Source organism: Nymphaea colorata, chromosome 2 (assembly GCF_008831285.2).
Source record: "Nymphaea colorata isolate Beijing-Zhang1983 chromosome 2, ASM883128v2, whole genome shotgun sequence".
Classification (NCBI taxonomy): domain Eukaryota; kingdom Viridiplantae; phylum Streptophyta; class Magnoliopsida; order Nymphaeales; family Nymphaeaceae; genus Nymphaea; species Nymphaea colorata.
This window is the reverse complement of record NC_045139.1, coordinates 27,918,558-27,930,911: the sequence shown is the minus strand read 5'-3', so window position 1 is coordinate 27,930,911 and position 12,354 is coordinate 27,918,558. Positions and strand designations below refer to the sequence as shown.

Genomic DNA, 12,354 nt, shown 5'->3' with positions numbered 1-12,354 from the left:
GCAACTCATAGTTTTTCCTTTTCCCTGGATTAAAAAAACACATGAATCATAAACCTCTAAACTAAAGAACCACAGGGTGCAAAGAGTACAAATTATCCTGGCATGCAACAGGCAAGCATATTAAAAACGTGAACAACCAAAGTTCAATGGTACACAAGCAAACAAGTGATTCCAGACCAGGAAGCATTTACTATCTCGAAATGAGAAAAATAGGCAGGTAAGAAAAAACATGCACAAACAGAATAGCATGTGTTCTACATAATCAAATTATGCATTGACATAGCAAAAAATAACTTACAGCTCCAGGAGCCAAAGGTGCAATATTATGCCTTAGAGATTCTGTAACTGGCTGCGCAGAGGATGGTGCTAAGGAATTCAATGATCTGTTTTGCCCCTCAGCCATCCTCCATGAATTTGACCAAGATCCACTATACCCAAAACCATCAAAGCCTTGCCTAAAATCATAGTAGCCATTATTCCCAGCACTCCCAGAAAAGTTCCCTCTACCCAGAGATCCATAAGGAGGTGAATAGCCAGGACCTGTATCAAGTTGCACACTGTTGTTCATGGAACCATCTGGAACAAAACCTCCCTGTTGATCAACGCTGGATGGCATAGAAAGATCTGCTTGAGAGATATGTGTTGGTGAACTTATATATGGCACAGTGGGTGGAACTACTGGTGGGTAGTAGGAACCTGTATATGGGAATTGCTGTGGAGAGTACATAGGACTATGTGGATGAACGGGAGGCACAGGCGTTGTAGATGGAGAATAGGGACCATAAGGCATTTGAGGGTTATATCCATATCCAGGATGATAAACTCCCTATGAAAAAAGAAACCATTTGAACGCCAACTCATAGAACTAAAGTGAAAATTAAGGTAACACACATTCACAACACTTACAGGAGAACTCATTTCAACACCTTCAACATTTAGATATTGAGGGTATTCATCCCATCCACCAATGGAGTTCTCATAACCTGTTAAAAGGTTTATTTAGAAAAAATGAATGGTTAAGATAATTCTTCAATTACACAATAATTGCAATACAAATCAAAATCTAAAACATACATCTTAAAAACATGTAAGAATAAAATCAAAGCATTGCTAAATCAATATACTCTAGTAGAACTCTCTTTATTAAATGTAAATGGGTGAAATACTACTATAGTTGATATTGGCCATGCCCCTTGGCCCTGAAAGGAATCCGAAAATTGATTACACTAAGCCTCAGAAAGGCCTAAGAAGGTACAGACCTCAAAGCCCTTAGTCTACAATTAAAATTCAAAAAGCAGCATCAAAACTTACATTTTTCAGCACTCTTCCTCAAGCTTAGCATAGCCTGTTGTTAAAAGAATCTTACCAACAGAAATGGAGCTGAGCGCTTAGTGAATACATTGGGTACAACTGCAAGTTGCCCTCCAAAACCCATGTGCTCAAGAGCAGTTACCTCTCCTAATATGCTTTCCTTATAAAATGACAACCTATTTTTTCGTTGTCTCATAAAATTCCAATAGTTTAGCCGTATGAATGCCACTGTCATAATACAAGGTGAGCTTTACAAGTACCTATCCCAACACACGTAACAACCACCATACTCATTATCTCAGCAGCAGCATGGGCATAGCCTTATACTCAACTTCAACTGTAGACAATACCATTCGAACGTAAAACAAAAACTGAAAAAAATATAAAAGCTGGGTGAATATCCATAAGGTAAACTCACCAAAATCAGCATAGGAGAACATAAAAAAGGTTTTCCTCAAGTGTACAAGTTTATCTGTAAATATAAGAAAAGGAGGATTGAATGCTAAAAATATTAAACCAAACAAAAATCTCTCTCTCTCTCTCTCTCTCTCTCTCTCTCTCTCTCTCTCTCTGTGTGTGTGTGTGTGTGTGTGTGTGTGTGTGTGCGTGTGTGTGGTAACCCCCTCCATTGCCCACCAGGTATGTTCCTCCTCCTCCTTCCTCCTGCCTCTCCTCTTCCTAGTCTGGGTTATTTTACCTAATGTTGTAGAAATTGAAACATAACACGTATCGGTCGGACCGACCTATATGTTGTATCATAACATATCGTAAATGTAGCATAACATATCATAAAATTAACTTTTTAACTCAAAAAAAAACTAAAAAAGATTAGGAAAAATTCAGAAAATATTTCATACAGAAAAATCATCACATAAAGAACATTCATAATTCATCATTCATAATCCATTATATCAACAACACATTCAAAAATGAGAACTCATAGATCAAAATAACATAATAATTAATAAGCATCCGTCACAAGTTTAAAGTATTTTAGATTATATCACAAGTTCACACATATAATTGTTCATTGCCAAGTGCCAAATTCATGATTGCCATCAATCAACGATAATCATCATCATCATCATCATCGTCATCCTCATTTTCTTCGTTATGTGTGTAAGATTTTGATATATTACCACCAGATGGAGTCCCAAGAAGATATGAGAGGAAGAGAGGAGAATGAGGCTGCTCGAGAAAGGAGAGAAGAAAAATTAGGGCCTTTTGGGTGAGCACCCACCCCTTGTCATTACTTAAACTAATTACACTTAAGCGTTACAAATAAAATACACAAAAGAACAATAAATATTACAAGTGTGCCACCGCCCATTATGTGCTGCGTATGGTGTAAATGGGTCGGGTCTGACTTGACCCGAACCATATCTTAACAGTCCCCCTCAAGTTGTGCATGAGGTTTGATCATGTACAACTTGTTTTTCAATTCCTAGAAATGATGCCCTATAAGATCCTTGGTAAATAGTTCAGTCACTTGTTGAGACGTACATATATAAATAGGAACAATTTCGCTCTCCTCAACTTTCTGGCAAATAAAGTGTTGATCAATCTCTATATGTTAGTGTGATTATGTAAGATAGGACTGAAAGCAATTTTGATGGCACTTTGGTTATCGCAAAATAGAGATGATTGAGCAATGGGGAGGGAGAGTTCCCCAAGAAGAAGACGTAACCATGAAGCTTCAGCTGCACCGACAGCCATGGCCCTATATTTTGCCTCATTGCTCGATCTGGCAATTGCACGTTGTTTTCTGTTACTCCAACAAACAAGATTGGAGTTAAGAAAGATACAATAACCTAAAACTAACTGTCTATCATCTGGGTCACCTGCCCAATTTGCATCAGTATAAGTGGAAATACTATGTCCATTCAAAATGGTTCACTTCCTTGTATAGATGAGTCCATCCCCAAGAGTAGCCTTAAGATAGCGCAAAATACGTTTAATAGCATCCATATGTCCTTCTGTGGGTGCGTGCATAAACTGAGATACTTGATTCACTACATATACTATGTCTGCGCGTGTAAATGTGAGATATTGCAACATGCCAACTATTCTCCGATAAAAACTAGGGTTTGAGTATGAATCACTCCCATTAGAGGCATTCAATTTTGTGTTGAGAACACTATGAGTATTTATGGGCTTGCAATTTGTCATACCTGCTCTATCCAATATATCAAGACTATATTTGTGTTGCATAAGAGCCAATACATATCACTCTTTCTATCAAGCTCAAAACCCAAAAAATACTGTAGTTCCCCAAGATCCTTCATCTTCAATTGTTGCTTTAACACTTCCTTAACATTAGATATATGACATGGAGAATTTCCAGCAAGAACTATGTTATCTACATATATGAGTAGCCAAGTTGTAATTTCACCTGTATGATATATGAATAAGGAATGATCAAGCAAACTTCTGAGAAAACCAGCCTGTTGTATATGAAGAGAAAATCTATCGAACCATCAGCGAGATGCTTGCTTAAGCCCATATAACGATTTTTGTAATTTACAGACCCATTGAGTTGGATCATTGGTAGCATAACCTGGAGGTTATTCCATGTACACTTCTTTTTTTAGAAAACCATGGAGAAAAGCATTTTTAACATCCAACTGATATAAAGTCCATCCATGTGAAACTGCAAGAGAAGTGACAAACCGGATCATTCTCATCTTGATAACTGGACTGAATGTCTCATCATAATTTTTCCCATACTATTGAGTAAAGCCTCTAGCCACAACACAAGCATTATATCTATCAATACTTCCATCGGGTTTATCTTTGAGTTTGTAAACTCATTTTGAACCCATTACATTCTTATCATTTGGACGAGGAACAATTGCTCAAGTTTGACATTCATTTGAGGCAGTCATTTCTTCATTCATGGCCTCGATCCAATATTTGCTTTTGCATGCATGCTCATAACATTTTGGCTCCACCTTTTTGCTCAATTTTGTCATAAAAAGCTGAAAATCTAACGAGAAGTTATCATAGCTTACCCATCTATCAATAAGGTGCCGCACATGTTTTGATCTACATGGGCAAGTAATGACAGTTTCTGGAGCGGTTGTTGTAACTGATCATCGAGTATATACCATTCTTGAAAAACGATTAGGTGAAGACGTGTTGTTTGTCTGAGTAGATAGAGGCGTGTTGTCCATCTGAGTATCTGATGGCTGCCTCGAATTCATCAATAATTTTGTCACTGTGTGTGTGATATGCATCAGCTCCTTGGCCTGCTATTTCAGCGTTTAGCCATGAATCATATGTATTATCTCTTGCATTATTATCTCTTGCATTGAATGTTGCATGTGGCTCCTTTAAGTCCTTCAACCTGAGCTCATCAAAAACAACATGTGAAATATGCATGCACCTAGTCTTTAGATTGTAACATCTATCTGCATAACCCACAAATCTGCAGATAATAGATCGATCTTGAAACTTATTTCTCAAAGAAATATCAACATGGACATAACAGACACATCCAAAAACACGTAGTCATCATAATTTGGTTGTTCTTGATGTAAAATAAAGAATGGAGATGAAATCAAGTAGAGATAATGGCAGTCGATTAATGACATGAACAAGACATGAACAACAGTATGGAAGGCTTCAATCTATAAATTCATGAGCACATCTGTGTTATACATCATACTTAATGCACTTTCAACTATGTGTCTGTGCTTTCTTTCAGCAATACCATTTTGTTGTGGTGTGTGAGGACAGGAAATCTGTCGAGTGATCCCATGATTTAGTAAATACTCTGTCGAGTGATCCCATGATTTAGTAAATACTCAGTAAATTCATTGGAAATGAACTCGCCCCCATCATCACATTGAAAATGCACAATATTACAAGAGTATTTGTTTTGGACCAAGGCATGGGATTGGGTGAACAAGCAGAAAACCTCTAATTTGCTTTTCATAAAGTGGATCCATGTGTACCGCGAATAAGAATCAATAAAAGCAACATAATATTTGCTCCCTGAAGAAGAAGAAATAGGAGCAGGCCCCCAAACATCAAAGTATATGGTATCAAATAACTTTGAAGTTCGCTTATTTATCGATTGAAAAGGTAAGGCATGGCTTTTACAAATATGACAGTTTGAGCACATGCTAGACTCATTGACGGGACTCAAACTAGACTTATGCAATAGTCCGTCTACAACAAGACTTTGAATGAAAGACCGACTACAACGTGCTAAACAATCATGCCAATGGATGACTTATCATACTCTATTAGATTGACTTCACTCTGACTGGAAAAAGATGAATCTGAAACACATGACTTGGACACTTTTGGAGCTTCTTCAATGACGTACATGTCTCTTTTGCGCACACCCTCAGCGAATGTCTTCTTGGTTCGAGCATCCTTGACATAAACAGAAGATGGAGTAAACTAAACAAAAGAACGAGTATCATCAATAAACTTTGACACGAAAATAATATTTTTCTTGACATCCGGAACAACAAGAACATTTTTTAAAGGTATGGAAGAATGAGCCATGGATAGATGTGCATTTCCAATATGAGATACTTTGTGATGAGAACCATCTCCTATGATAACTGAGCCTTTATCTAAATAAGGAAGAAAAATAGAAAGCTTACCTGCGTCATTAGTCACGTGAATTGCGGCACCAGAATCCACAAACCATAATCCTTCTTCATTTTGCTTAAGATTGACTTTGAACAAAGTTGTAAGTAAGATCTGCTACACATCAGGAAGAATGTTTTGTGTCGCCATTGTGTTCGACGCAGGTGGCCCTACTATCTTATTTTCACGCCTAACTTGTTTTCCTTTATTTTGAGGGTTATGCCAGCATTCTGACTTCACATGACCTCTAAGGTAAACAACGAGTCGAGCAACTCGAACTCGGCTCGTTAAAGCTCAGCTCGAAATCGAGCTCGAGTTGATCGTTCAGCTCGTTTATTTTAGCAAGCCGAATTCGAGTTCGTTTAACGAAGCTCACTTAACTCGGCTCGTTAGCTGGAGCAACAAATATTGATTGTTTTCCTCATTGGTTCATCTTCATTTTTTGTCTTTTTTCTCTTTTCACTCTCTTCCTCTTTCATCCTCTAATGCCAACGAACTCCTTCGATCAGCACTAACATCTGGCGATCGGTGGAACTGTTGATGGCAACAGCCTGCGACAACGGTACTATTCTCTCTCTCTCTCTCTCTCTCTAAATCAGATAAAACAAGGTTTCTGAAACCCTCTCTCCCTCAAACGAGAGAGGGTCTCAAAAACCCAATGATCTCTGCTCGAGCAAGGGTTTCACTTGAGTGAGGGTTTCGCTTGAGCCAAGACCTCGCTCGAGCGAAACGAGCAAGGGTTTCTGAAACCCACAAACCCTTGCACAAGCGAATGTCTATCTTCTCTCTAACCTCTTCGAGTGAGATCTGTTCTCCCTCAAACACTCGCTCGAGCAAAGGTCTGTTCTCTCTCAGACCCTCGCTCGATCGAGGGTTTGTTAACCTTGCTCGAGCAGGTGTTTTGGAAACTGAAACCCATTCTAGGTGTTCAGGCTTTCAGCTCGAATGACATCTCTTATTGCAATAAAAACAAATGGGTATTCTTCGTGGTACATTCGCCTGTGCATTTGTGTTTGGTGTTACCTCTCCTAGTCCCTGCTTGTGAGTTCCAAACTCGAGGACGACATCCTTGCAAGACGTGGGTACTAGTGACCAATATATTGTGACTGCCAGAAGGTGGCAAGTCTTGTCGTTGTATACGACTTGCTTTATGTTGAATCAATTTTGCTTTCAAGTCTTCAAAAGAAAGAAGAACATGTAACACCTCTAAAGGAGTGCAGAAAACATCAAAATCTGACCCCAATCCACTCAGAGCCTTCTTTACCTTGTCCTTGTCACTGACTGGATGTCCTATGATCGCTGACATTTTTTATTTCATGTATGTACTCCAAAACTGAGTGTGTTCCTCGCTTGCTATCTTGGAACTGCCTCTTGAGTTGCATGAATCTCACTTCTCATACTTGAGAATATGTAGTAGTGAGTACATTCTATAACTCAAGTGTTGAAAGGTCATCATCAACGCCCGCCAGGACTTCCTCTGGACCTCTGATAGTGATAGTGTGGAGGTAATGTATGCAACAAGAGACTAATCATGAGTCATCCATGTCTCATATTCAGGATTGGTTTGTGTGATGGTTTCTTGAACTTGCCCTGCAGCATTTTTTACTTCCCGCATGATCCATTTTGGTGGCGCAGGTGTGGTGCCATTGAGGTGTCCATAGAGGCAAGGACTCTTAATAAAGAGAACTATTTGACGTTTCCATGTCAAATAGTTGGTATCTATGTCACAGTGGTACGTGAGAAGGGCCCAAGTACCAGTACCGGTACGGTGGTACGGCACTCCTCCTTCTTTCTCATACATAATACCTATGTCACTTTAAATGAACCTATTTTTGCCTAACACCTCTTCCTCCTTCTCCTTTACCTTCATACAACATATCTATGGCAAAACTGGCATTATTTTCTTATATTTATGTTACTTTTTTGCTGATTTCATGTATATAATTAATTAAAAATATATAACTATCACCGTACCGCCATACCAAGATTGGCGAAAATGTCGTACCCAGTACCCGTAGGCCGTACCCGCTTTCCCGTACCCGTACAATGTGACATAGGTTGGTATGGTTCAGTTTTTGTGAGATGAGTTGAGAGAGAAGCTAGACGACAAGATGGTGAAGTTGCGGTTTTGATCCATATTTGGACTTTGAGGCTATACCTACAAGGATAGGAATTTAGGGTAGACGACTTTGGAAATTAGGGCACGATAGGTCTAGAAATTAGATAGGTGTAGAAATTAGGGCAGACGGCTTGGGAAATTAGGGCTGAAGTTTTAGGAACTAGGATAGATCGCCTTGGAAATTAAGGCAGAAAGACAGCAGTTTCAGCCTTTCAGGATTAGGGCAGAAATCAGAGGGATTAGGGCAGAAAAACAGCAGTTTTGAGATTAGGGTAGAGATCAAAAAGATTAGGGCAGAGATCAAAAACTCTCACCGGACATTCTCAATGGCAAAACCTGCTCTAATACCATGTAAGATTTTGATATATTACCACCAGATGGAGTCTCAAGAAGATACGAGAGGAAGAGAGGAGAATGAGGTTGCCCAAGAAAGCAGAGAGAAGAAAAATTAGGGCCTTTTGGGTGAGCAACTGGCCCTTGTCATTACTTAAACTAATTACATTTAAGTGTTACAAATAAAATACACAAAAGAACAATAAAATAAATATTACAAGTTTTCCACCGCCCATTATGTGCTACGTGTGGTGTAAATGGGTCAGGTATGACTTGAACCAAACCATATATTAACAAAGTGTCCTCACCAATATATGGTCAATTTTTCCAGAAAACTAGCAAACCACCCCCACCACCCCCCCCCCAAAAGCTCTTAGAGATATTTAAAGCGGGAGGGATGAACTATTTTAAAAATAAGCATGAAAAAAATCCCTTTTTCCATCAAATAGTATCGTGTATCGTACGATACAACCCCCATATCGCACGATGCGGGAGATATGCTTACAATACCTAGGCATATCATAGGCATAACCTATTGGAAAACCTATACGATATCGCATGATACGGGCCCATATCATACGATACGGATAACACTCGTCTTACCACACCCAAGACACAGTGATCCCCTCAAGTCAACATGGATGCGGCACTGGAACCTCAAATAGCAAATTCCACATGTCAGAGCTGAAACAGCGAAATGTTGTGGAATATAAGACCTTGTATTTAATCAATTAACTTGAGAAGTGTAGCAAGCTGAACTAACAAGGAGCAATCACCGACTCATTATATGAACAAAAGAGTAGATCTAAATCTAACAATAATAAATATTTGAAACTCTTAAAGTTGCCTCTGAGCAACAGAATTTTCCAATTCCTCTTCATTCAAGAACCACAGTGTTATATTAAATTCCACACGATATTGTGGTCGCTTGATATCCCTTGCAAACCGGTGACACACTATTAACTCTTTAGATTCCACTAAGAAGTCAGCTTCGAAAAATTGGAAGATTTTTGTTGTTAGACAGAAGATGCATCTGGGATTTCCCCACTATAAATTATTGGACTTGCCCCAAGAGAGGGACATTGGAGAGTTGTCAAGAGAACTCCTCGAAGTGGAGAAATCTTTCCATGCCCTAGTGCTAATTCATTGAAGGCAAGGTGGGAGAGGATGATGAGTGGAGTCAATAATAGCATAAGCACCTTGCAAGCATAATACAAAAGCTATAAGGCCTCCTGAGGTAAAAACCCACCAAATGCATCTCATCCAGTAGGAAATGCCTCAGGCACTAGAAGAAGCATCAATGTCAAGGGCAAATCAGTCAAGAGGCCTGACCTCACAGCCAAATGAAGGTAGTCGTAGAGGGAAGGATCGAGAGAAAAGGGATAGTCATCTTCGACTAGACCAAGGGGAACAATGTCATTTGATCCAAATGAGAGGAATATCTCAATGCAATACCAGCCAGCAAAGTCAAAAATTTCAAGGTTCCATAGGGATGATGCACCTAACTAGGGTTTTAGGGCAGACTAGTATCTCACTTCTCAAGGGATCTGACCAAAGGCTAAAATAGCAAATACCGGAGTTAGGTTGGAGGGCAAGGACATCAAGAAATATCATTTGTACGAGGGCCTCCATGAGTGATCAAGCTGGGAGTTGTTCACCAAGGCAATTGTGGTATATATTTGGCCCATTTGCTATGTTAATTTTAACATTGTAACTAATAATGATCCAGCTAAAGGGATCCTTGCAGGCACAATTTGAAATTGTCAGTCACATGGTTATTGGTTTGGCTGCTAGAAGCTTTAACATGATGCCTTCCGAGAGCCTAAAGGAAGAACTCCAAATTGAGGTCCAGGCTGCTCAACCTCATTTATTGTCTAAATGCTTCAACATGGCCAAAATCATCAAGAAAAAGAACAAAATCTACCAGAGTGTATGGAGTTGAGGTCAATCTATGGTAGTAAGCAAGGAGCCATGATGAACGGTAAGCTGAATCAAATGCCATAAAAGACAAGCCAATGTATCTTAAAAAGGTAAAAACAAATGAAAGGACATGGAGGGACTGTAATTGGGAGGAAAAGTGGATGGTTGGACATCAGCATAAACAATTAAGCATGTACATGATAAAGAGGATGAGGAATCTAAAAGAGGACCTGTAGGATAGATCAAAGGAAGAGAATCAAGTGGACCTGAAGATGCCAATGCAAGAAATGGAGGGAATAAAGGCTATCAGAGCCACAAGATTGGCAAGCAACATCAAAGAGAAGGACCTGTAGGTTAGATCGAAGGAAGAGAATCAAGTGGACCTGAAGATGTCAATGCAAGAAATGGAGGGAATGAAGGCTATCAGAGCCACAAGATTGGCAAGCAACATCAATCACAAGGAGGTTAGTACGTTGATCTACACTAGTTGACCTGCAACTTATTGTAAATACCAAGCTAGAACTCATATACCATTTGAAGTAAGGGTGCAAGACTGCAAGGACCGAACCATCAGCAGTCAAAGCCACCAAGAAATACAGGGAGTACACTTTGAAGATAATTTCCACATGTTATCTACGAGAGGGGCTGACAAGTCCCATGGAATATAGCAGTACCAGAAATGCCCTATTGTGTTCAACCCAACGGGTGACAGGACTTTGCAAGGATGTCCATGAGATTTGGATTAGGCGGTACATAGGTGGAGTTACAAGCAAACCCAGGGAGTCTATTTGGGAATCACCTGAGTCAGCTCAGATTGGCTAGAAGCTGGGTAATAATACAGGACTGGATCCATACAAACCTATCTTTGGAGGAATTGAGCCTAGATCAATTGAATCATCGAATTGAAGAATTAGGATTGAGATTGCTGAGTTTGGTCCAATCCAATTGGTAGTATATGTCACAATACAGCATTTTGTATGGTTTTGAAGACCCAATTTTACACTTGAAATGGGTACACTAGCACCACTATAAGCTATCGAAACCTTTTGTCCTGCACCTGGAGCATTGCCTATTGCGGTGGTTTCACCAGAGGACAAAGGGCCACGGTCACTAGCGGGCCATCCCCCGGCAATGCTGTCCAACAAAATACTATCAAATAAATTAGTCACTCTCTCTCTGACTCCCTCTTTCCATTCCCAACTCTGTGACAATCATCAAGGATAGTGCTAGCAATTCGCAAAACCTCAGGGTTTGTCAGTGTTAAGGTGTGTATATGTATATGTATGTGTGTGTATCTATATATAGCATCGGGCTGCATGTATAAGAGGCGTTATATGCTCTTTTTTCTAATTTTTTATTTATTTTATTATTTTTGTGTTGCAGCAAAAGCTCTGCAGCCTATAGCTGTTGGAGGCTCCAACAAGCTAGCTTTCTAGCTGGTGGCCTTCCAATGGATATGGTTATTGGCTACCTAGAGCCGTTACATTCCCCTTCGTAAGATATGCTTCTTTGAAGCATTTTACTGTGGTTAAATACAACTGTTTTCATTCTGTTTTGTGTTCTTCTACTTCTGACCTTAGTGTTAAAAGCTTATCCTTAGTTTATTGACTTTGAAGTCAAGATTTGCAATGAGAAGGGCCTTTCCCTCTCTCTCATTCCTGAGTCCCCAACAATCTCTATCCACCCCCCCCCCCTCCCCCCAACCGGCCCGCAGTCATTCCTGATGATTATTATCGAGGACTGGGGTCTCCCCCTCTCTAGCAACCTCAAACCCACTCTCTCTCTCTCTCTCTCACTTCTTTCTAGCAATAGTAAATTGAATTCAACTTTAATCCTTGATGATCCTTTAGTTTGTCAGGTGTTTAATCTGTTTTCTGATTTTTCATGTTAAAAATATCAAGGAGTAGTAGTTTCAAAGGTGTTTCCTTTCTTTGAACATGAGAATGCATTTTGTGGCCCACCTAATTTTGTTGCAGGTCTTGCACACTTTAATTTTGTTACGCCTTGTATCATTACGTATTGTGCACTTATTTGATATTTTGATTGCACTTGACAACTTTTTACGT

General features: G+C 39.5%; 1 protein-coding gene across 4 annotated transcripts in view; it reads right to left on the bottom strand.

Annotated features, from left to right (window-relative positions):
* The window catches only part of LOC116249077 (YTH domain-containing protein ECT4-like), a 33,479-nt gene that overhangs the window by 12,759 nt on the left and 8,366 nt on the right, over positions 1–12,354 (bottom strand). For 2 of the 4 annotated variants that reach the window (XM_031622197.2, XM_031622198.2), the window contains 2 exons: positions 907–983; positions 299–826 (listed from right to left, as the gene is read on the bottom strand). In XM_031622197.2, coding sequence (XP_031478057.1) covers positions 299–826; positions 907–983 — 605 coding nt within the window. Of the gene's footprint in view, positions 1–298; positions 827–906; positions 984–1,311; positions 1,786–12,354 lie in introns of those variants that run through there. The other 2 variants (XM_050075813.1, XM_031622200.2) reach the window with 2 other exon arrangements.